This window comes from Notolepis coatsorum (assembly GCF_963971535.1).
Source record: "Notolepis coatsorum genome assembly, chromosome: 10".
NCBI classification, from domain to species: Eukaryota; Metazoa; Chordata; class Actinopteri; order Aulopiformes; family Paralepididae; genus Notolepis; species Notolepis coatsorum.
Window position 1 is genome coordinate 122,001,262 of NC_140174.1, and position 24,945 is coordinate 122,026,206.

Here is a 24,945-nt window from a genome sequence, read left to right on the forward strand (position 1 = left end):
ATATTTTATAGTATAGCTATGGGTCTAATAACGCCGTCGAGTGTCAGTGAGTTGCTTCCAGTCAACGTGCAAAAAACAGATAATTTCTTCATCCGTACATTTCCGTTTTATACCGTTTTGAATATGAATATAGTTTGGGTGCTTCTGAGTAATTCCAGGAAAAAGACGCGAAAACAGCGTTTTTGTGTAATTCAATAAACACGTTGTAATTTTTCGCATGATTATCGAATCTTCATGAAATCAACGCTAGATCATCATTATTATCCTTCCTCGTGCAAGCATGCAATGTGGTTTAGACCGGCGCGCCCCCCCCCTCCTGCATCCAACGGCACACAGCCACACACATAAAAGACAGATAGCTTCAATCGCGGTAGAAAGAAATATCAGATCAACGCAAGCTTTCATATATAGTGTCCTTACCTGGTATCTGATTATTATCCAATGAAATTATCCAATTATCTGATTGCCATTCCAGTTATCCACAGCGATCCTGTCTCCGATGTTGTTGGGCATTGCACATGAACGGGCGGGCGGGGTCAGTTGTCCAAACCATCCCTACAAGTGTGTGTTTTGCCGGAGTGTTTAGGACCCGCAGCTCGGTAGAGAAAAGAAACTACCCCATTCCTAATGGAGTGCAATAATGGCCGAAGGCGTTAGAGGGCGGTATAAGACTGTCTGCCAGCTCAGACACACTCAGAACAGTATGCACAAGGTGCCCCGCTGAATTATGAATGGCAATATCGATTAAAAGAAATACCGTGAGAAAAACGTAGATCTACGTTTCCGGCACTCAACGGTTGGGCAACAGAAACGTAGTTCTACGTTAACGGCACCGGATGTGTTAAAAAGTCCTTGGAATTCAAATCAACCATTCGCATTGAACGTTTTGTTCATCCATGATAAAATGTTTCTGAATCAAGAAATATAATAGTTTTTATTTAAAGGGGCTATGTACTGCTATTCCTAGCACTATTTGGGCAACTTTACACAATTCCTGTTAGTCTATTGAAGACATTTGTAAGGTTTTTTTCAAAAAAATGCATCGTTTTATATTTCTAATCAAGTACTCAAAACCATCATTTTTCAGCCTCAAGATTTCAGGCTGTTATGGCCTGGCTCCGCCCATAAGCACTTTGAGTGACAGTCAGTCCACACAGTCTGCACTGGTAGACAGAGAGAGATAGATAGAGAGAGAGAGAGAGAGAGAGAGAGAGAGAGAGAGAGAGAGAGAGAGAGAGAGAGAGAGAGAGAGAGAGAGAGGGAGGGGGTGGGAGAGAGAGAAAGAGAGAGAGAGAGAGAGAGAGAAAAAAGACAGGCCGTTATTGACAAGGCCCCCTCTCTCCCTCCCTCCCTCTCTCTTCCTTTCTCTCCCTCTCGGTGATGAGAGTCCGCGCGGCAGCTTGTGTTTTTTTTTCTTTCTTTCTTTCAATCTCCCGTTTGCGGGTGTGTGGCGCGCGGCAGATCCCCCCCCCCCCCCCCCCAAGTGCTCTCTCTCTCTCTCTCCCCATGCAGAGTATGAGGAAGTGGTTTCCACTCGCTGTGTACAGTCAGTCTAGGTAGAATGTGGGCGGGCATTAGCTACAACCACAGAGCCAATCACATCACTGTCTGCTACCCAGCGTCCGAATGACGTGACTCAGCCGTTCAAATCAAAATGGCCTGATTTACTGGAGGAGGAAAGGGGCTGAGCTGAATCAGAGCAATCCGCCAATATGGTATTTAGACACTAAAACACATTGATACGAACTCCTATTACTATAATACAATGCTAGAGACTGAGAAATGACATTTATAGTACATGTCACCTTTAAAGTGTAACTAATTATCAGAAATTGGTTTTAAGCCATAAATATTGGATCAGAAAAAAAGATTCTATAAAAAACAACATTTAAAAATGAATTGTATCCTTTTATATGTCCTTTTAAAATGAAAAATAGTGCTTAGGAAAGTACTTGAAAGTCCTTGAATTTCATTTTGCAATGTCTGTGGGAGCCCTGCATGTGTGTATTGGGAACCTTTTCAGCTGCTGAACGTGCAGTTGTGTTACCTCCGGCGTCCCCCAGGGGTCAGTCCTGGGGCCCCTGCTCTTTTTAATCTTTATTATTATTATTTGTGTGTGTGTTGGGAACCTTTTCAGCTGCTGAACGTGTAGCTGTGTGTGTTGGGAACCCTCGATAGATGCCTTCAAATCTAGTCTAAAGAAAGTTGATTTAAAGGGGAACTATTTGACTATTTCTTTCACTATTTGGGCAATTTTACACAATTCCTGTGAGTTTATGGAACACATCTGTAAGGTTTTTTTTCTAATTTTTTTTTTATTGTTTTGTATTTTTAATCAAGTACCCCATTTTTCTACCTCAACATTTTAAGCCGTTTTGAGGCTGGGCTCCGCCCATACTCATGTGATTTGAGTGACCGAGAGAGAGCGAGAGAGAGAGAGATGCGCAGGGGCCAAGCGGTCTCTCTTAATGAGTAATACAGGTGGCTGGCAGTTGGCTACAAGCATAGATGCATAGCTGGCAGTTGGCTACAAGCATAGATGCATAGCTGGCAGTTGGCAGTTGGCTACAAGCATAGATGGGGCGGGCGTTATTATGCAGATGAGAAACCTCTGACATCACAGATACGCTAAATTTCAGATGACTCACTTGAGTGAGGGACAATATTGTGAGATGAGAATTGGAAGAATGCGCCAAATTGAGAATTAGAGACTTAGATCCTATTAATATAAGTCCACATAGCTGGAAAATAATGCTAAACACTGGAAAAGGCCATTTATAAGGAAAAAAATCATAATTTCTTTTTAAAAACAGTCTCTAAATGCTCATCTCCTATGACAGGGGAACAGAGCTAAGTTGGCAATGAGAGCTTGCAAGTTTGGAGTAGATGCCTTCAAATCTAGGCTCAAAACCCACTTCTACCTATTAGCTTTTCCCGTTCACTGACTCATGCCTTGTTTTCCTGTGTGCTTGCCTGTGTGCCCTCCCGTAAAATGGAGTTGTGATTGTTGTCTATATGTATCTATGTATCTACCCTCTGTACAGCACTTGGTTGACATGTGTCATGTTAAATGTGCTATATAAATAAATCTGATTGATTGATTTCAGCTGCTGAACGTGTTGGAGAGCTACTGCATGGCAGAGGGTCTGGACTACAGCAGACTAGACGGCAACACCAAGGCCAGAGACCGGGTCCAGTTGGTGAAAGAGTTCAACAGCAGGCCTCACATCAACCTCTGCCTGGTGTCCACCATGTCAGTCTGCCCACCAACACTCCACACACCTCTCGCCTGCCTGGCTCGTGGGTTTTCTGCACAGATTGGGACGGCGGTCCCCCCCTGTCTCCCAAGGCATCATGGGAAAACGAATGAGCTGCTAAAGGGATTGTCCCTAGCTAGGGATAGAAGCTCCTTTTCGAGTCTCTCTGTGTTGGCCATGAGACTCTGTTAGCGCTTGCCTGATCGCAGCAGTGCAAAGAGGCAGTTGTTTGGGTGACTAGAGTCTTTGACTATTCTCTTCAGATGAGGACCGCTGCTACTCAGATAAGGACCATATAGTCATCAAAAAGCAAGATACTGGAGCACACAGAGGGTAATAGGTTGCAAAGAAAATCCATGCTGTTCCTCATACTAGCTCTGGGTAGTTAACAGCGAACCAGCAAAATCAATGGAGTCACGCTCCTGTCTGTACAGCCTGACTGACACTCACTGACATCTAGTCCACACCGAGTCGACGTCAGTAAGCTCACATCTGCCTATGTCAGCTTTGATAAGGCAGGTGGCAGAGGATTTAGTTTTTGAAGCTGCAATGTAAAAAAAGGAAAAATCACTAGCTAAAACTACCTTAGCACTGAAGCACGGGCACCCTGACATCACCAGCTTCAGTGCATTCTCGGTAGTGGGGGCGCAACGAACGACAAGTTAACACAACCTCCTGTAAACCGACTGTTGAATATGACACCATGGTTAGGGTGACCAAACGTCCTCTTTTGCCCGGACATGTCCTCTTTTCACGCCCTGTCTGGGGCGTCCGGGGGGGGGGGGTTTATAAATCCATGGGAATGTCCGGGGTTTCATTGTTTTTCAGTTTCAGTTTCACGGCCCTTTGCGAGCATATGAAGGCTCGGGACTGCATTTTTCGCTGAACATATAAATTACCTAATTAAAGCGCTATACGTTGCCGTTCGAATGCCATCTGAATCGCCAGAATCCGTGCCTCGGTTCTCGAGTTACATGCCGATATGTCAGGCGTGCGACTTTTTACATGGCGCGTCAGATTATCACTCCGGACTCCCGGAGAAGCATGCAGCTGCAGAGCCGCAGAGCCAGCGGCGCTCTCAGGGCATCGCGCTGACGGCCGCGCTGTGAGGGCCACTCAGCAGCGCCACCCACCCAATGGCTGAATTGCCAATGGCTGAATTGGAGTATTGCACTGTGCGGGCACAGCTGCGAGATCCGCGCTGGCCAGACTCGAGGGAGTAAATTAACTATACTTTTGCTCACACATTATCTTGAATGAATATGTTTATTTATTTCGAACATACATTGAAAATAAATAATAATAAAAAACAAGTAATAAACAGATTAAAAAACAAACAAGCAGGAGTATAGAATGAAGTGTAAACGTATATTCCTACCCCCTTGATTGATTGATTGAAAACTTTATTAACAGATTGCAGAATGGGTACAATACAGTACAGCTCAATACACACAATTGTTAAGGGGATGCAGACCAGAGAAAGACTTTCGTCTTGTTTACATCAGGGTCCCCCATTTTCAATTCATCATAACATATGACATACATGACATACAGATAGACAGTATTCAGTATACCTTCACACTATATTATCTTATGCAACTCATATTCACTCCACAAACTGAAATATACATACATTGTTGAATGAACAGCCTGTTTCTTGAAGTTAGACTCTCCTCTAAATTGTAACCCCCCTCTCTATAACAGAATTTTTGGATGTTACCCGGGAGTGAATTGTTTCGTGCTTCTTAAATTCAGCCAGGTCCCAGAGTTTCATGGCATGTGATTTAAAAAATTGTGTGTTTGTGTGTTCCAGATATCCTACCTTATTGATAATCAAATCAAAATCAAATGTATTTGTAAGGCCCGACAACACACGTTAATGTCCCTTCAGGCCCATGTCCCTTCAGGCTATGGATTTGCGGTGTTTTCCAGCTTATACAAAAAATATATATATTATTTTGGAATATTGCAAATATACTACACAAAAACGTGAGTACACAAGTTCAACTCATGTTCAGCCCTATGTTACTCATTAGCACTAAACGTGATTTTTCTTTATTGTGTACGAAACTTCAGAATGTTATCTTTCAAAAGAGACCAGGCTTATGCATGTGCTATAAGCATAAAGTATAAAGATAAAAAAAAGTATGCAGTCCTCAAGTTCAAGTAAAAAAGATTTTTTCTGGGTGCATGTTTCCAAGCATATGTTAAAACAATAAATGCATTTTTGAGTAAACTTTGATTAGAGATTCAAGATTCAAGAGGTTTATTCATCACATACAGTACAGTACACAAGACGTAGTGAAATGAAGGTGGCCATGCCCGCTTCGATTGTGCAAAGTATCATTAAGTATCTCGAGGCTGGGACCAGCATGTCCTCTTTTTTGGAAATCAAAATATGGTCACCCTAACCATGGTAAGAAGCAAAAAAAAATAGCTAACATTAGCATAGAATGCCACCAGTTACTTACAGTGTTACTCTTCATACAAGTCTCCAAGGGTGCATTAGCCGTCGGTGAGTGAATGTGTGTGTGAGTGAATGTGAGTGAATGTGTGGGTGAATGTGTGAGTGATCTGTGAGTGAATGTGTGAGTGAATGTGTGGGTGAATGTGAGTGAATCTGTGAGTGAATGGGTGAGTGAATGTGTGGGTGAATGTGAGAGTGAATGTGTGAGTGAATGTGAGGAACAAAATTGTAAAGCGCTTTGGATAAAAGCTGCACCATTTACCACTTTTTACCATTTTAACCCACTCATGGCTGTCTGTTCTACCTCTCAGGGCTGGTGGTCTGGGTCTTAACTTCGTAGGGGCCAACGTGGTCGTGCTATTTGACCCCACATGGAACCCTGCCAATGACCTCCAGGCCATCGACAGGTAGGCTGTGAACTAAACGCTCCGTAACCATTTAAAGAAGCGTGCGTTCATAACAGAGTCGTAATGTCGTGCCAATTTGACTGAATTACTTTCATTTAATTAAACTTTTCTTTTTATTATTATTTATTTTCAAATGGTAAGTATCTCAATTTAAGCCAAAGATTCATGTTGACAGCCTCTCTACAAATCATAGTGTTTAAATAAAAAATGTATTAAATACAAATGAAAAAGAAGCAAAAAAATAAAAAGAGTCCAATGTGAGTAGCTGTTTTTCTGTCTAGGCAAATATGTTGTTGCTTATTTTTATGATATTGTTATTTGTGTTAGGCCTCAGGGCCTATCGTATTGGACAGTGCAGACATGTGACTGTGTGTGTGTCTCCCCTCAGGGCCTATCATATTGGACAGTGCAGACATGTGACTGTGTGTGTGTCTCCCCTCAGGGCCTATCGTATTGGACAGTGCAGACATGTGACTGTGTGTGTGTCTCCCCTCAGGGCCTATCGTATTGGACAGTGCAGACATGTGACTGTGTATGTGTCTCCCCGCAGGGCCTATCGTATTGGACAGTGCCGGGACGTGACCGTCCTCAGACTCATCTCTCTCGGGACAGTGGAGGAGGTCATCTACCTTAGACAAGTCTACAAACAGGTATTTATTATAACTAGTGGTTCATCAATACCGGTACCATACGGTTATTCTATAACCATAGTTATATGAGTATAGCGAGCGCTCTGCTCGTAGTGGAACTATCCCTTTATCCAGTCTAATAATGAATACATTTCTTCACATGTACACACCCATCCGCCTGGCCACACCCACATCCGCTCCTCTACATAAGCGGGGTCGTGGCCACACCATCAGCTCCTTCCCAAGTCTTTCACCACCGAAGGCGAAGACCACGGGGCCCTCAGTGAGTCCGAGCAGAGCGCTCGCTATACTCATATAACTATGGTTATAGAATAACCATATGTTATATATCGTAATAGCTTACGCTCTGCTCGTAGTGGAACACAGGAGCTGAGCAGAGCGGAAGCTCGACAGATGTACCCGCTGAGGCCCCCCACAACCATCAGAACCGGGGAGGACCCGAGCCCCCTGGACCCCCCTAGAGGAGGACGGGAGGGAATCGGATCCGACTGTGCGAAGAGGTTTTAGCACCTCAAAACGCACAGGGTGAGCAGACCGTGGGACTTACCTTCACACAGAAGGACCCGCGACCACTCAGGCGCGCATCCCACATGCCACCAGGGAACAGACAAGAAGCAAAACACCCCCGTCACAGTCCCCAACATCACGGGGTCGAAGGTCAAGAACTCAACCCCGTGGCAAGGCCGTAGCAGCGGAGTGCGGAGGAGGACCCAGCCCTAGGAACAACCTGAGGGCCAGGACCCCCCGAAAAGGGGTCCCGGTGAGGTCAACGATGCTGTAGCATCGGGACCCCACCAGACGGTCACTGGTGACACCACCCCCCACATCGCCAGTGTATCGGACAAGGCCCAAATCAAGAGTAGGCCCTTCCCCCCTTTGGCACGCCGCTCTGAAGCACTCTAGCTTACTGCACCTGGTATTCCCAGGGGGTCTCCCATCCAACAACTAACCAGGGCCGAACCTGCTTAGTTTCCGAGATCTGACGAGATCGGGCGTGTCCAGGTTGGCACGGCCGTAAACCCCAAGAGGCTACCCCCCCACAATACTGTGGGGCCAGACGGCGCGCCGGGGAGACAACCCCCAAGGGGGTTGATCCCTCAATCCAGGCAACAGGCCAGAACTCGACCTGTGCCTGGAGCACTGCGGACTAGACAGGCGCCTAAGGGGTCTACTGTGAGAACAGTACCCGGCGGAAGGGGTGTTCGGTATGCTGTGCACCATGTCATGACCTCCACAAACCCGACCCCTCCAGCGGGGTCGAGGTTCAAAGGAGAGGCTGACAATTGGCAGACGTCATGAAAGATGCAGGGGCATACTCTCGGGCAGACGGGGTCAAGCCCGGCCTCAACCCGAGAGTCGACTCTGCTACCAACACACCGGAGAACCAACCACCTCCCTATGTTTAGTTTAACAGGAGGCGGTTGTTCCCTTAACCCACCAAGAAAACGTAGAAACATAACTCCGCGTATACACAGGCTATACAAGCAGTACAAGTGTTTCAGTTTTCAAAGGGTTAACCCAGGCCGACAGGTCGACGAGAACGAGTCCGGACCTGGGCCTGGCGGACCGGGACCTACACAGGGATGCCTAGAGGAGTTGACAACAACCACCCCGACAGCCCCCTCCCATCCCCGCCCAGCAGGGGGAAGGAGGGGTGAAACAAATGGAGAAGGACCAGGCCCCCTAACACAGCGCAAGGTACAACACAGTATGGACCAAGCACGTCACTGTTATGGGAAAGTCGTAGTGGCATATATATGACACACACATCCATGACATCAATCCCCGCGAAGCCCGGACCGACCCGGCATTTTCCCCCCGGAAAAGCACAAAGTCCTTCGGGGTACCAGAACAGTCCTAAGAGGGGGGTAGGTACACGTGTCGATCCAAAACATCACAGAGGGCACCACCAAGATGGTCAGTACGTGAATGCACTGCTCCTGGCGGCCCACCTCATGGGCGTGAGACCCCTCCGCAAAGGGGAAGACAGAAGTTCCCCCAGAGAGACCTCTACGTGAGTAACAATTGAAAAAGATACATGTAACAATAATTGGGCCAAGTGACCAACGGCCCAATACACACTGTAATAGACTAACAGTTTTCGAATGCATCGCATCATCCAACTTTGACAAAGACAGCAGTCTGCAGCACAGAGCCTGTAACCTCACGGATGTCTCCTGGCCAATAGGAAAACGCGCCCAGTGACGTATCCCATGGCCGGGGGGAAATCCTGTGACCCACCCATCCTAACATGGAGTGGAACCAGGGAACCCCCCCCTTCCCCCTCCCTGTGACGTGCTGCCCCTCAGCCGACAGGGAGACTGACAGGCAGGAGGTTCCACAACAGGAGGTGCAACAACAAAGCAGAGCCATGACACCAGTCGTAGCGTGCTACATGAAAGCGCATTATACCTGTTAGGGTAACAGCTTAACATTCTGCACGCCAGCCACAGATGATAACCTCGTCTGTGCAACAACTGGCTTTAAACATGGCTTCAGGCTCATGCGCGAACTTGCCACCTGCATTTTTTACACCTTTACCATAAAGTAAGAAAAACACAGACCAAAGAGAGGGGCCAAAGGCCTTGGTACAAGAGCTACACATCCTAAACAAACTTCTGTAGGCCAACACCTAACCCAGTTGTGGATTCAATGCCACGTTTACTCAAACGTGAAAACACGATACACACAACCCTCTATCACAATAAAAAAGGGCAAAAAGTTCACTCTCACTACTGCAAGAGGAACGCCATTTTTTATGACGAGAGAAGACATAAGTCCTCGATCAAGTGCTGGTCACAGGCCTTGCGAAGTCTACATAACAGCGACCAAACAATTTTCTGAGAAAACTGCCTCTCTCTAAGCAAGAGCACAACCCCAGCAGAAGCTGAGGGATTTACACCATATCCCCAAAAATATAGTGAATCAACACACATTTTGTAAACAAAATCATATTTGAGGGGGGGGGGGGGGGGGGGGGCAGGGGCAAACCGGGGAATAACTTCACCCACCCCCTCACCACCTCACCCCTGATACGACGCCAAATGAAAAAACAGCCGTGATACCAGGCGCATGGCGCGCCAGAGGAAGCACATACTTCTACCTGTAGAGTAAAGCTTTACATCATGCACGCCAGCCACAGCCGATAACCTCGTCTGAAAACAGGTTTCCCACAGCCCTGCCACTCGTTATTTTCATCATTACCCTTAAGTAAAGAATAACAAGCTAAGAGAGGGACTCAGGCCCTCGATCATATGCCACTATGTAGGGTAACACCCAGCCAGTTGTGGGCTCAGCCACGTTGTCTAAACGTTACATGAACACACACAACTTCTCATCATACAACAAAAAAGCCAGTTCATTTTTACTCACGTAAAAAACAATGTTGTTTTCAGGTAGAGAGAAGACGTAAGCCTTGGCCAATGCTAACCTAAGCTATACAAAGCGGCCAAGACCATTTTCACACCACACGTTGTATCTCCAAATGTAGTGAAGCAACATATGTTTCGTTTAAACAAAGACATCGTTATTAACCAAAACATTCAGGAGGGGGAGGAAGGAAGAGTGGAGCAATGTCCTACGGACATCTTACATGCACCTACGAACGCAGGACGAAAGGCCGCAACACAGGTTGGTCTACCACGTTGACGAAGGCCTCTCACTGGCAAGGCCAGAAGAGGCAATGGCTGGAGCCTCGCTCCGGCGTGACGCCCCCCTCCTGCAGCCGGTCATGGCGCAGGCCCGACGACTTCTGCCAGAGATGACGTCGTAGTCAGAGTGCCAGGGCCCGCTATCCTCACGGCTAGCGCCAATGGTTGTAGCATAAGCTAAACAGCTAACTCTAGGCTAACTGATAGCATCAAGCTAACGTTTCTAGCCGAGCGTAGCCGGCAGCTGATGCAGTGGCAAGCTAAGCGGCTACTACTGAAAGCTGTACAACGTGAGAAATAGCAATACAGGCCAACACTTCAGACAGCCGCTGTCTTTTCCTCTTCTTATCCGAAGAAAAAAGGCAACACACGCCCCTCTTCAGAATGGTGTTTACCAGACACAGCGGTATCGGCAGCAAGCCCCTCGTTGTATGCGGGCTGCAGCCAACCTGAGCTTGGAGATATTCTCATAACGAAACACCAAGCTCACCCCCCTCGCGCCGGTGTTTTTCACCTTGAAAAGTGGACCAGCGCGGCGGCAGAGGGTATCCATTTGTCCAGAGACCCGGGGAATTGAACCGCAGATTCGGAATCACGGTCCCAGGAAAACAAAGCTACGACTTCACTGAGGAGGAGCTAATGTTATCGTGGGGCATCAGACTAGAACCCCCTCCACGCCGCTAAGGGGCAGCGAAAAACATTCTAGCCTGGAGCCGACCTTCATAAGCTGTGCAGTTGTCCCCTCACAACTGACACACCTGGCGCCCGCGTCGCAAAAAACATCACCCGCCCAGAGAGGCCGTCAGCCCTCACACAGCCGACCGCCTCCCAAGCATAGTATCCAGCTGCAGAGCCGGAGACAATGCCCGCAGGGATTGCTCAGCGACGCGCGCCCCTAATGCGAAGCACCGGTGGAGGTCAGAATGATCATCATCTTCTAGACACTCCGGTGGCGAAGACATTACCGCTGTATTTCCTCGAAAAATAGTGTGAGAGAAAACAAAGATACAATGTCAACGCAGCTCCTCTCCAACAACTATCTTCGGCACTAAACTTAAAGTGGTGTGTTACAGACACTTTTCGGTGGTGAAAATAGGGAAGGAGCTGATGGTGTGGCCACGACCCCGCTTATGTAGAGGAGCAGATGTGGGTGTTGTCAGGCGGATGGGTGTGTGCATGTGGAGAAAATTATTCATTATTAGACTGGATAAAGGGATAGTTCCACTACAAGCAGAGTGTAAGCTATTACGATATATAACCACATTTCCCCAAGGGGATTGAAGAAGAATGGAGCTTCTCTAAGGAAAATAGACAAGGCTGGACTTAATCGGATTATCTGGTACTTTATTCAATTATAGTACTGTAGTTTACAAAAGAATAGAAAGATAGAATGGGATCTCCGGCCGGTTCCCCAGAAGGAAGTGAGACATTTCACAATAACTTTGATATTTATAGACATTCAAGACCAGCTGATCATATGACCAAAATGACTAGTTTAAACAGGTGTGTCCTCCCTCAAATCATGCGATCTTACATCATCGGACAAAGATCATGGGCTTTGACGAGTCCCCCCTAATCCTGACTCAAGAGACCCTGGTGACCTGCTTTCAATATTCTAGGTTATGTTATCTTGACTGGCTCTGTACACAACTGCTTTGAATATTGTTTGGTGAAGACAAACACAACCCTTCCCACAGAGATCTGTCAACGTCAGTGTTTACAGAGCTCGAGGGGAGGCTAGTGTCTTTACATGACTTCAATATCACAGAATTGTAGATTAATAGTAATTATGATTTTATGGTATAGTAACCATACATTTTCCACTACAGGATCAATAAAGCAATATCTGATGAATGGACTATTAATAGATGGCTCCTCTAGCTTCGTCTGTGGTCCGTGCAGCTGTGGTCCCTGTGAACAGAGCCTTCTGATATACATAAGCGGCAGTTTAAAAAATAGCTCAGCATTGCAGATCAGGTCCCCAGCATCAGAGCATTCTCTGCAACATCCGCTCATTCAGGGTTAGTTAGCAGTTTGGCATTTACATCATCATATTGCATCATACGGCTAGATAATCAATCTACTTCTTGAATAAGGACAAATATTTCATAAATCTTTTTTTTTTTTTACATTCTCCGTTGATTTATTACTGGTGGCAGATATGATACCCACCACTGTGTCCTTTAGGAAAAGGTTGGATGGCCTTCTCTGGTTGAAAGGCGTAAACCAGGGGCGTAGCTGGGGGGGGGGGGTAGTTTATGCGCGCTCGCATTCACTGGGGGCCTACAAATACATTCTTTCATGGGGCCCAGAATATACAGCTACGCCCCTGGGCGTAACCATCATTGATATTTGTTTATTCTTAAATCCCTTATTGGTAAACCTCCCTCTTACATCACAACACTGTTGGACTGGAATCTTGGAACCTATTCTTCACGTTCAAATGACTGGTTGGTTCTGAACTAGGAAAAACAGATTTTTCCAACACCTGGAATGCCCTCCAACTGACTCTGAAGCTGAAGCTTCTTCCTTCTCTTGCTGCATTAAAAAATCATGATCTCCGACCACCGTGTGTCGACTTGTGTCTTAGCTGATTATTGTTTATTACTTATTTATTGTGCCTATATGTATGAAATTGCTGATAAACCGTGTCTTGTTTTGTAAGCTTGTCGTCGCTGTAAATGAGGCTAACCTCAGTGTCTTATGAGTTGAAATAAAGGTTTTATATTGTTATTGTGGATGTCATTGGAACAGCCTGTGTTCTTTTTTAGTGTATTTAGTATATTCGTATAATATTTAGTGTTTATTGTAACCCTATTTATTGTAATGTATAATATAACTGATAGGGCACACAGACCCTCATATGCACCTTTGATCACACTGCCTACTTGCTCATATGCATATATTCAGAGTTAATTATATTATTTACACTGCCTATTTTTACTTTCTACTACTATAGTCTTTCTACTATGACCCTGCCCATACCTGTACCTCCCCTCCCCCATGCTGCTTATGATGCCTGAAACCAGGGTGATCCTAAAGGAATGTCTTCCCATGATGCAGCAGCTGCAGTGCTCCGTGATGGGCAGGGAGAGCGCCCGGCGCTACTTTGAGGCGGTGCAGGGCGCCGGTGGCCAGCAGGGGGAGCTGTTCGGGATGAAGAACCTCTTCCGGCTGCAGACCCAGGGGACCTGCCTCACGCGCAAGATACTGGAGGTCCAGTGGTTCCTCTTTTTATATATATTTTGTATATATCTCTGTATCTCTTTCTTTCTCTCTCTCTCTCTCTCTCTCTCTCTCTCTATTACTATACTATTATATATCTATATATATATATATATATATATATATATATATATATATATATATATATATATATATATATATATATATATATATATATATATATATCTAAATGTCTAAACCTCTGTCTATCTAGTGTGTGTATACACCAGTATCACTGACTACCATGGCAAGCCTATAGAAAATGATTCTATTTAATAATAATAATAATTATTATTATAAATGTCTCTCTCTGTATCTTTCTTTCTTTCTTTCTCTCTCTTTCTATTATATTACTATTATATATCTATCTAAATATCAAAACCTCTGTCTATCTAGTGTGTGTATATGCATGGCATCAAATCAAAGTGTGTGTTGCCTGTATTGATCAGTCACACTATACCCCCATTCAGCCGTAATTGTTCCCTGCTGGGCCTTTGTTTCATGGTGTGAATTAGTCATTGAAATTAACATTGACATCACATTGCATTCTGGGAAGGAGTGTAGTTCCCGTATCATTAGCTGAATTCACTGAATTCTCTTCAGAGCCTCCTGCTGCAAATTGGTAATGACTGTACCAGAATGTTTGATAGGACATTGATTGAAAACTATCGTCTCAAATTTGACAATTGATGGCTTATTTTGAAGGTATGAATCTGTAATTGTACATTATGTAACAAAAAAAAAGAGAATATTCTGAGAAGGTGGAGCTAGAAACTCTAGACCTCAGGGGGTTAATAAGGCTTTAAAAAAAAATCAGCCACACCTTAACGTATGAGCACAACAAGGTTATTCTAATAATTTAAATAATCACTCCACTGATGTAGAGATTGGCACAATGTAGCTCTAAAAGTCTCTGTTTTTCTCTTTTATCTATTTATTCAATTCTGTTCTAGTGGTTTATCCACGTTGAGTTTTATTTTAGCTCTCACTCCTTTTTTTTTTTTTTTTTTATATCTTACATTGTTCTTTCCCATTGTTCTTCATATTAAGGTGTTAGTGTTTCTCTACAATCTTTTCCTTTTTCTGATGTTTCCTACATAAGTTAGTAGAAGGTTCAAATGAATATCAATGAAGGTATATTCTTTTTTTTCATTTTTCATAATATTTCACTACAGTAAGGGAAGGCGCAAGACCAAAAGCGACATTCTATTGAATTAGAATGAAAATGTTAGATCCTATGGCAATTAGCATAGGAAGATTAGGATTACAAAGCTCAGTTTGGGCAATCCGGTGGCCTAAGGGAGGGAGTCATATGCGGAGGATGTGTTTATGGAACACAGGCCTGTACGACTCTCTGGGAGAGGGGAAAAAAGTTTTTTTTTATTTGTATATATATATGTTTTTAAGCTCGGCTCTCAACGGGACCTCAATAATTGGATGTACATCTATTGTAGCTTCGCACTCCAGAAGCATTACCAAAAACTACACAAAAACATGTATAGATTATGGCTAGTTTGAATATAATGATATGGAACACTGGTGGGATAAATAAACAACACAAACGCAAAAGCGTGCTCACACTGATGAAAAAAGAACATGTGGACGTGGCTCTACTAAGCGAAACGCACATTTTAGAGGAAGACATAGATACGTTAGCGGATAACACATATCATAATATTAGTCACTCTTCTTTTGGTACGAGAACTCGAGGTGTAGCCATAGTCGTTAGACGTAAGTTAAATATTGAATTAAAGGGAGTATGGTCGGATGCAGATGGGCGTATAACTATAGCTAGGATTGTACACAATAACAGGAAAATAGCGTTGGCAGCGGTATATGCCCCAAATTTGTACGAAGAGGGTTTCTTCTCTACACTAACCAATGCAATGTTAAACCTTCCCGATTACTCATTTATAATAGGTGCAGATTTTAATGCCATTTGGAATCCAAGGATGGACAAATCTTACCTCGCCTTTTCCAGCGAACAAAAGAATTCATCTAAAGCATTAAAGGATTGGTCGAAGATTACAGGTGTAAATGATTTATGGCGTTCACTTAATCCCACGACCCGAAAGTACTCTTGTCGATCGGCGGGACATAACACATTATCCAGAATGAATGAATGAATGAAAACTTTATTTAACAGATTGCAGAATGGGTACAATACAGTACGGCTCAATACATACAATTGTTAAGGGGATGCAGCCCTGAGAAAGACGTTTGTCTTGTTTCCATCAGGGTCCCCCATTTTCAATTCATATAGACATATATGACATACATGACATACAGATAGTCAGTACTGCTACATCTATACATTTATGACATACCAGATTTGCAAATACAGTACTGTTTGTGATACAGAAGGAGTCAAGAAAAGGGAGTATATACATTTGACGTAGAAACTGTACATTGGAGGAGGTTGGGTGGGGGGGGTTGGGTACATTGGGATATTGACAACCATACTGGGTAATTTACATTGGAGGTGGTTGGGGGGGGGGGGGGGGGGGGCACACTGTATAAACAAGTAACACTGTACATTGAGGGGGGGGGGGAGGAGACACTGTACAAACAAACACAATTGTACATTGAACTATTGACAAAACCATACTAGGTAAATGACTGTACATTGGAGGGGGTTATAGATTATGTCTTTGCATCCCCGAGACTATTTGATAAATATGAAGTGGAAATGATACCCAATGCACTATCAGATCACTGTTATTTACTCCTAAAAGGAACATTTGGTATACTATCTTCCCGAGCCCCAAGATGGCGTTTTAATTCGATGCTGCTTAATAACAAGGAATTCATTACACAACTCAAAGAAGCTCTTATAGTATTCCTACGGGAGAATGCAAACTCGGTGCAAGACCCCAGAATAATATGGATGTCGATAAAGGGAATGATCAAGGATTTCACTGATAGCTTTTCCTCCAAAATGCGCAAGAATCAACGCACAAAACTGTCTGAACTGGAAACGCTTTACTCAACGTTATTTAATTCTTTAAAATACAACAACTCAACTAGACTAGAAAATCAAGTTAACGTACTAAAAATAGAGATCAATGCCATATACAGACAACAATCGGAAATACAAATACGCAGCACAAGACAACAGCAGTACTCCCAAGGTTCTAAACCTAGTCACCTATTAGCCATGCGATTAAGAATTAATGCAAAATTTCTACTCCGACTTATATAAATCAGAAACAACCTTCGATCAAAACAAAATGGACACATATCTTAATCAAATTATTCTCCCTAAACTTTCAGAGGATGACGCTAAACAGTTAGAAACACCGATCACACTAGAGGAACTCAAGAAGGCCATATCCGAAATGCAAAGTGGTAAGGCTCCTGGAAGAGACGGTATCCCACCAGAAATGTACCTTTCTTGTTGGGACATAATTGGACCCTTATTACTAAATATGATCTTATACTCAGTCAAGCAGGGGAACTTCCATAAAAACGACAATATTGCACTCATATCAGTCCTTCTCAAAAAAGACAGACCCCACCGAGTGCGGTAGTTACAGACCCTTAAGCCTCCTCGGAACCGATATCAAACTGTACTCTAAGGTATTAGCCATCAGATTACAAAAGCATATGACGTCTTTAGTTCATCCGGACCAAACTGGCTTCATAAGAGGTCGCCTGATCACTGATAACATAAGACGAATACTGCACGTACTAGATGCAGACAAGGACGACACCATACCTAAGGCGATGCTGTCCCTGGATGCTATGAAAGCCTTTGACAGGCTGGAATGGTCGTATCTATGGGCAGTATTAGAAAGGATGGGGTTAGGAAAAGGATTCATTGATATGATTAAAGTATTATACAAAGACCCATCGGCCATGATTACAACAGGTACAATCATCTCCAAAATCTTTCCGGTATCACGCTCAGCCAGACAGGGTTGCCCTCTTAGTCCCGGACTATTCGATCTATCATTAGAGCCTTTAGCACAATATATAAGACAATCCCAATCCATAGAACCAATCGTAATCAAGGGCACACAACAAAAAAAAAATGTATATGCGGACGACGTAATATTGTTCATGCAAAGCCCCAACACCACATTGCCTCATCTACTCAAGTTGATTGAGAACTTTGGTGATTTATCGGGATTTAAGATAAATTGGCCGAAGTCGGCTTTCCTTCCACTTAACACCCCTGCAAAAAAAGATATAACCCTCCCAGGTGAGATTCCTATGGTAAAACATTTTAGATGCTTGGGAGTGGAAATATTCCCCACCATAAGACAAACGGTGAAGCACAATTACACAAAAATCCAAAACAAAATCAAAGACGACCTTGACAGGTGGGCAAAACTCAGTACAGGCAAGAATATCAATAGTTAAGATGGATGTACTACCTAGAATCAACTTCTTCAGTTCAATGCTACCGTTACCCCCTCCAGAGGGTTACTGGAAAAGATTACACTCCTCCACATACAAATTTATTTGGAATAACAAACCGCCACGTATAAAAAGATCCACCACACAGAGAAATAAAGCAGATGGTGGCATGGCATTTCCAGATTTTTTCCACTATTTTAAGGCGTACACATTAAGACCATTGACAACATGGTTTGATCTCCAAGCATTAGTATCCTGGAGAAAATTGGAAGAAAACATAGTAGCCCCACATAGACTGAAGGACATAGCATACACTAAACTACCAATCAAGCACTGTGAGCGGAAATTTGGTCCCATAATTACCCATGCGATCCGGATATGGCGTGAAACACAAAAAAATATCCTAATCCACAAAAATGGCACAATCACACTCATTCCTTATTCAATAACAATGCACTCTTAATTGAAAAACGTCCTATAAGATTCCCTATATGGGAAGAGCAAGGCATACACTCATTAGGGGATGTTTTTAACAACCAGGGTTTTTGTAGTTATGGAGAAATATGCACAAAATTTTATCTCACCAAGTCCACATGGCTTTTTTACATACAGTTACGGCTATGTTTGAAGTCTCACGGTGTTCCATTAGACATACCAATTGAACACCACAGATACCACAAATTCTTCTATGAAAGAGAGACATCGAGAGGTTTTGTTTCAGGTTTTTATCATCAATTACTAACGTCCTCATATGAAACCCTCCAACTAGACTGGAGGAGGGATATACCAGACCTGGAAAGTGACTTTGATTGGCAAGGAGCATGGGCAAATGTCCGACTTACATCAAGGAACCCGGACCATCAACAGATCAATCTTAACTATATTCACAGGACATACTTGACTCCTATAAGACTGAACAGAATGGGTCTTAAACAAGACTCCAAATGCTCCCAATGTACAAATGGAGACGAAGGGACATTTATGCACATGTATTGGGACTGCCCACCAGTTAAGGCATTCTGGAAAGATGTGACCCAACAATTATCAAAACTCGTATCTTGGAATATACCAGTACACCCCTCTGTATTGCTATTGAATGATGTTTTTGAGTTTGCAGTAAATCCACAGCTAAAGAGATTGGTTTTATCGGGTATCACAGTAGCTAAAAAGCTGATCGCATCACGCTGGTTTCAACCGGAAAAAATGTGCCGGAAAGTTTGGTTTCTTACATATCTCGATGTGATTTATCAGGAAATATCTACAGCAAGAATTCTTGGTCTCAATGAATCCAAAATGTCAATGTGGTTAGAAGTGGTGGAGAGAATAAAAGCTAGCTTATAATGGTAGTGTCTGGTTAGGAGCGAGGGATAATGGAGGTACTATCCAAAGAGGGGTCCGGGAGGGGGGGGTTCGAGCTGGAGCATATGTGTGTAGGGTTTTAGATAACAGGTATTAGGGGTATATCCTGTATAAGACATTGGTATAATTGGTAATTTCGTTGGATATACACTGTATACGGTAAAGTATTATTATATATTTTTTTTGCTTTCTGTTTCTGTGCTTGCATGTCATTTTAGCCATCTTAATTGTTAGTTTCATTATGCATTGTGTGTTGAGTACTGACTTTTAATAATTTTGTTTTCCAATAATAAAAAAAAAAGGAGAAAAAGTGGATAAAAAAAGATTAATCACTTTATTCAAATTGAGGATTTAGTTTGAGGATATTTATAAAAAAAAGTATAAAACTTTTTTTGATTATTTTTTTTTCATTTTTTTATTTTTTTATTAAAAACGAAGGTTCGAACGTCCGTTCGGAAAAACCCTGACGAAGTTCGAATCCCAAAAACAGACTTCGGGGAAACAGCCTTACTCCATATTAAAGGTCCCGTACAGATGTAGCAGACGGGTCGGTCTACCCTCGCCGCATGCTTTCTGCTGGGTAGTTGCCATATTAACGGTATCAACCAGTAGGGGGCGTTCGGGTTACTTTTTGTCTCTAGTAAAGGGGAGGGGAGGAGGGGAGAAACAGCCCGGGCCGAGGGTTGTTGTTACATTGCTCCGTTCTCCGCTTGATATGATTAATCAAATCTCCAATCTAATGAATTTCGTTTGCTCATAAAATGCTTAAAATTTTAAATATATTAATTCTGATTCTGTTTTTGTCCTATCCACTATCGGTTCAACTTAATGCAGCAACTTAACCTCTTTAGCCCTATCTACTGTATTGGCTACGCTGAAGGATTAGGATGTTAAAGGACTTAAAGCACTAGTCAAGATGCCCTTGAGCAAGGGTTTATTTTGCACATAATCTCACACGCATCCAAAAACTCTAAACAATTTTGCACACGTTCGTCTAGTTTGAGAGTTATTGAGAGTAAATCAGTTTGAACATGGCCACTGGCGATGTCATCGGGGACACAGAATCATTTTGTTGTTGTTTACATTACAGTGCGGTGGACCCAGACTCATCAGTTATAATATCGTAGACATCTTCTGATCAAAATAGGGTTATTTTCTTCTGGAGTGCTCTCCTCTGGCCAGCTAGGAGACACTGAAGAAGAGGAGTGCTCTCCTCTGGCCAGCTAGGAGACACTGAGGAAGAGGAGTGCTCTCAGCTAGGAGACACTGAGGAAGAGGAGTGCTCTCCTCTGGCCAGCTAGGAGACGAAGAGGAGTGCTCTCCTCTGGCCAGCTAGGAGACACTGAGGAAGAGGAGTGCTCTCCTCTGGCCAGCTAGGAGACACTGAGGAAGAGGAGTGCTCTCATCGTGGCCAGCTAGGAGACACTGAAGAAGAGGAGTGCTCTCCTCTGGCCAGCTAGGAGACACTGAGGAAGAGGAGTGCTCTCCTCTGGCCAGCTAGGAGACACTGAGGAAGAGGAGTGCTCTCATCGTGGCCAGCTAGGAGACACTGAGGAAGAGGAGTGCTCTTCTCTGGCCAGCTAGGAGACACTGAGGAAGAGGAGTGCTCTCCTCTGGCCAGCTAGGAGACACTGAGGAAGAGGAGTGCTCTCCTCTGGCCAGCTAGGAGACACTGAGGAAGAGGAGTGCTCTCCTCTGGCCAGCTATGAGACACTGAGGAAGAGGAGTGCTCTCCTCTGGCCAGCTAGGAGACACTGAGGAAGAGGAGTGCTCTCCTCTGGCCAGCTAGGAGACACTGAGGAAGAGTAGTGCTCTCCTCTGGCCAGCTAGGAGACACTGAGGAAGAGGAGTGCTCTCAGCTAGGAGACACTGAAGAAGAGGGGTGCTCTCCTCTGGCCAGCTAGGAGACACTGAGGAAGAGGAGTGCTCTCAGCTAGGAGACACTGACGAAGAGGAGTGCTCTCAGCTAGGAGACACTGAGGAAGAGGAGTGCTCTCAGCTAGGAGACACTGAGGAAGAGGAGTGCTCTCAGCTAGGAGACACTGAGGAAGAGGAGTGCTCTCAGCTAGGAGACACTGAGGAAGAGGAGTGCTCTCAGCTAGGAGACACTGAGGAAGAGGAGTGCTCTCAGCTAGGAGACACTGAGGAAGAGGAGAGCTCTCCTCTGGCCAGCTAGGAGACACTGAAGAAGAGGAGTGCTCTCCTCTGACCAGCTAGGAGACACTGAGGAAGAGGAGTGCTCTCTATCAGCTAGGAGACACTGAGGAAGAAGAGTGCTCTCCTCTGGCCAGCTAGGAGACACTGAGGAAGAGGAGTGCTCTCTGACCAGCTAGGAGACACTGAGGAAGAGGAGTGCTCTCAGCTAGGAGACACTGAGGAAGAGGAGTGCTCTCAGCTAGGAGACACTGAGGAAGAGGAGTGCTCTCCTCTGGCCAGCTAGGAGACACTGAGGAAGAGGAGTGCTCTCCTCTGGCCAGCTAGGAGACACTGAGGAAGAGGAGTGCTCTCTGACCAGCTAGGAGACACTGAGGAAGAGGAGTGCTCTCTATCAGCTAGGAGACACTAAAGAAGAGGAGTGCTCTCCTCTGGCCAGCTAGGAGACACTGAGGAAGAGGAGTGCTCTCAGCTAGGAGACACTGAGGAAGAGGAGTGCTCTCAGCTAGGAGACACTGAGGAAGAGGAGTGCTCTCAGCTAGGAGACACTGAGGAAGAGGAGTGCTCTCAGCTAGGAGACACTGAGGAAGAGGAGTGCTCTCAGCTAGGAGACACTGAAGAAGAGGAGTGCTCTCAGCTAGGAGACACTGAGGAAGAGGAGTGCTCTCAGCTAGGAGACACTGAGGAAGAGGAGTGCTCTCCTCTGGCCAGCTAGGAGACACTGAAGAAGAGGAGTGCTCTCAGCTAGGAGACACTGAAGAAGAGGAGTGCTCTCCTCTGGCCAGCTAGGAGACACTGAGGACGAGGAGTGCTCTCCTCTGGCCAGCTAGGAGACACTGAGGAAGAGGAGTGCTCTCCTCTGGCCAGCTAGGAGACACTGAGGAAGAGGAGTGCTCTCCTCTGGCCAGCTAGGAGACACTGAGGACGAGGAGTGCTCTCCTCTGGCCAGCTAGGAGACACTGAGGAAGAGGAGTGCTCTCCTCTGGCCAGCTAGGAGACACTGAGGAAGAGGAGTGCTCTGCTCTGGCCAGCTAGGAGACACTGAGGAAGAGGAGTGCTCTCCTCTGGCCAGCTAGAAGACACTGAGGAAGAGGAGTGCTCTCAGCTAGGAGACACTAAAGAAGAGGAGTGCTCTCCTCTGGCCAGCTAGGAGACACTGAGGAAGAGGAGTGCTCTCTATCAGCTAGGAGACACTGAGGAAGAGGAGTGCTCTCCTCTGGCCAGCTAGGAGACACTGAGGAAGAGGAGTGCTCTCCTCTGGCCAGCTAGGAGACACTGAAGAAGAGGAGTGCTCTCCTCTGGCCAGCTAGGAGACACTGAGGAAGAGGAGTGCTCTCCTCTGGCCAGCTAGGAGACACTGAGGAAGAGGAGTGCTCTCCTCTGGCCAGCTAGGAGACACTGAGGAAGAGGAGTGCTCTCCTCTGGCCAGCTAGGAGACACTGAAGAAGAAGAGTGCTCTCAGCTAGGAGACACTGGGGAAGAGGAGTGCTCTCCTCTGGCCAGCTAGGAGACACTGAGGAAGAGGAGTGCTCTCCTCTGGCCAGCTAGGAGACACTGAGGAAGAGGAGTGCTCTCCTCTGGCCAGCTAGGATACACTGAGGAAGAGGAGTGCTCTCTATCAGCTAGGAGACACTGAGGAAGAGGAGTGCTCTCAGCTAGGAGACACTGAGGAAGAGGAGTGCTCTCAGCTAGGAGACACTGAGGAAGAGGAGTGCTCTCTATCAGCTAGGAGACACTGAGGAAGAGGAGTGCTCTCAGCTAGGAGACACTGAGGAAGAGGAGTGCTCTTCTCTGGCCAGCTAGGAGACACTGAGGAAGAGGAGTGCTCTCCTTGTGGCCAGCTAGGAGACACTGAGGAAGAGGAGTGCTCTCCTTGTGGCCAGCTAGGAGACACTGAGGAAGAGGAGGAGACAGTGATCTTAAGTAGAGAGAGGGGTGGGGGCTGTAGCTAGGTGTGAACTAAGCTATTGTTTGGGGCGACCAAAAGGGATTTCTCAACTCCGGCACCGTGGAACGATAAGGTATCAGTCCCTATAAAAAGCGGTATTGCCATTTCTTCCTATATCATCGCATGGTGCTGTAATTACCACGACACGAGGATTCAATGTTCCCTATGACATCACTGGTGGCCGTGTTCAAAGTCATTCACTCACAACTCAACTAAATTAATGTGTGCAAAACTGTTTACAGTTAGATGCTCTCTCCCTCTCCAGGGGAAGAATGTGGAGGGGGGGGGGGGGGCTCTATAGTGACAAGTTCTGCACAATTAACAGTCTGTAATGTCGTCAATGTCCTGCCTCCAAGAGGAGTTAACCATAAAAACGTGTTCTGGAGTGGCGGGGACCTTTTAATACCTCATATTTTCCCCCTCTGTCAGTCGTGACCAAATCAATGAGGTTTGTTCGTGTGAATCGGACATGTTTTTGCTTAACGACTGTCTTAACGACCGTCTTAGAGGAGACCTGTGGCTCACGGTGCTGCTCTTGCTCTTCCTCTTCCTCCTCTTCCTCACAGAGAGAGGGGCGGGTGGAGGCGGGCGTGATGACCACCAGCACGCACACGGGCGAGGAGAAGGAAGAGGAGGAAGAGGAGAGGAAGAAGGCTGGTGTGAGTAGTAGCTCTGATGTTCTCATGGACCCAGACACCCGGAACGAGGGGGCACTCCTCTTTCCCATCGCTCTTTCTCTCTCTCTCTCTCTCTCTCTCTCTCTCTCTCTCTCTCTCTCTCTCTCTCTCTCTCTCTCCTCTTTCCCATCTATCTCTCTCTCTCCTCTTTCCCATCGGTCTCTCTCGTTCTCTCCCGCGCTCCTTTCCCAGGCGGCCCAATCATCCCTCCATTCCCGTGTGAAAGAGAGGATACCTCACACACTTCCTGCTTGTTAGTCCATACGCACACATACACACATACATACATACACACACATACACACACACACACAAACACACATACACACATGCATACACACATATCTCTCTTTCCCTCTCCCCCTCTTTCTCTCTTTCCCTCTCCCCATCTATCTCTCTTTCTCTCTCTCTTTCCATCTCTCTCTAGCTCTCTCTTTTTCTCCCTCTCTCTCCTCTGTCTCCCTCTCTCCTCTCTCCCCCTCTCTCTCCCTCTCCTCTCTATCCTCTCTCTCTTTCCACCCCCCCCTCTTTCTCTACCGCTTTCTCCCCCCTCTCTCCCTCTCTCTCCCCTCCCTCTCTCTCTCTCTCTCTCTCCCCCCCCCCCTCTCTCTCTCCCCTCCATCTCTCTCCCCGCCTCCCTCTCTCTCCCCTCTCTCCCCCCCCCCTCTCTCTCCCCCTCTCACCCCCCTCTCTCTCTCCCTCTCTCACCCTTTTACCCCCCTCCCTCTCTCTCTCCCCCCTCTCTCTCTCTCTCTCCCCCCTACCTTGTGGAACAGCTGTCTATAATTA

The 24,945-nt window shown here is 45.5% G+C and overlaps 1 protein-coding gene across 1 annotated transcript in view; it reads left to right on the forward strand.

The window, feature by feature from the left end:
* ercc6l2 (excision repair cross-complementation group 6-like 2) overlaps positions 1-24,945 on the forward strand; it is a 124,963-nt gene that overhangs the window by 68,798 nt on the left and 31,220 nt on the right. Inside the window, exons 12-16 of the mRNA XM_084323168.1 lie at positions 3,108-3,253; positions 6,036-6,131; positions 6,682-6,781; positions 13,495-13,647; positions 24,046-24,138. Of these exons, the coding sequence (XP_084179294.1) occupies positions 3,108-3,253; positions 6,036-6,131; positions 6,682-6,781; positions 13,495-13,647; positions 24,046-24,138 (588 nt within the window). The remainder of the gene's footprint in view (positions 1-3,107; positions 3,254-6,035; positions 6,132-6,681; positions 6,782-13,494; positions 13,648-24,045; positions 24,139-24,945) is intronic.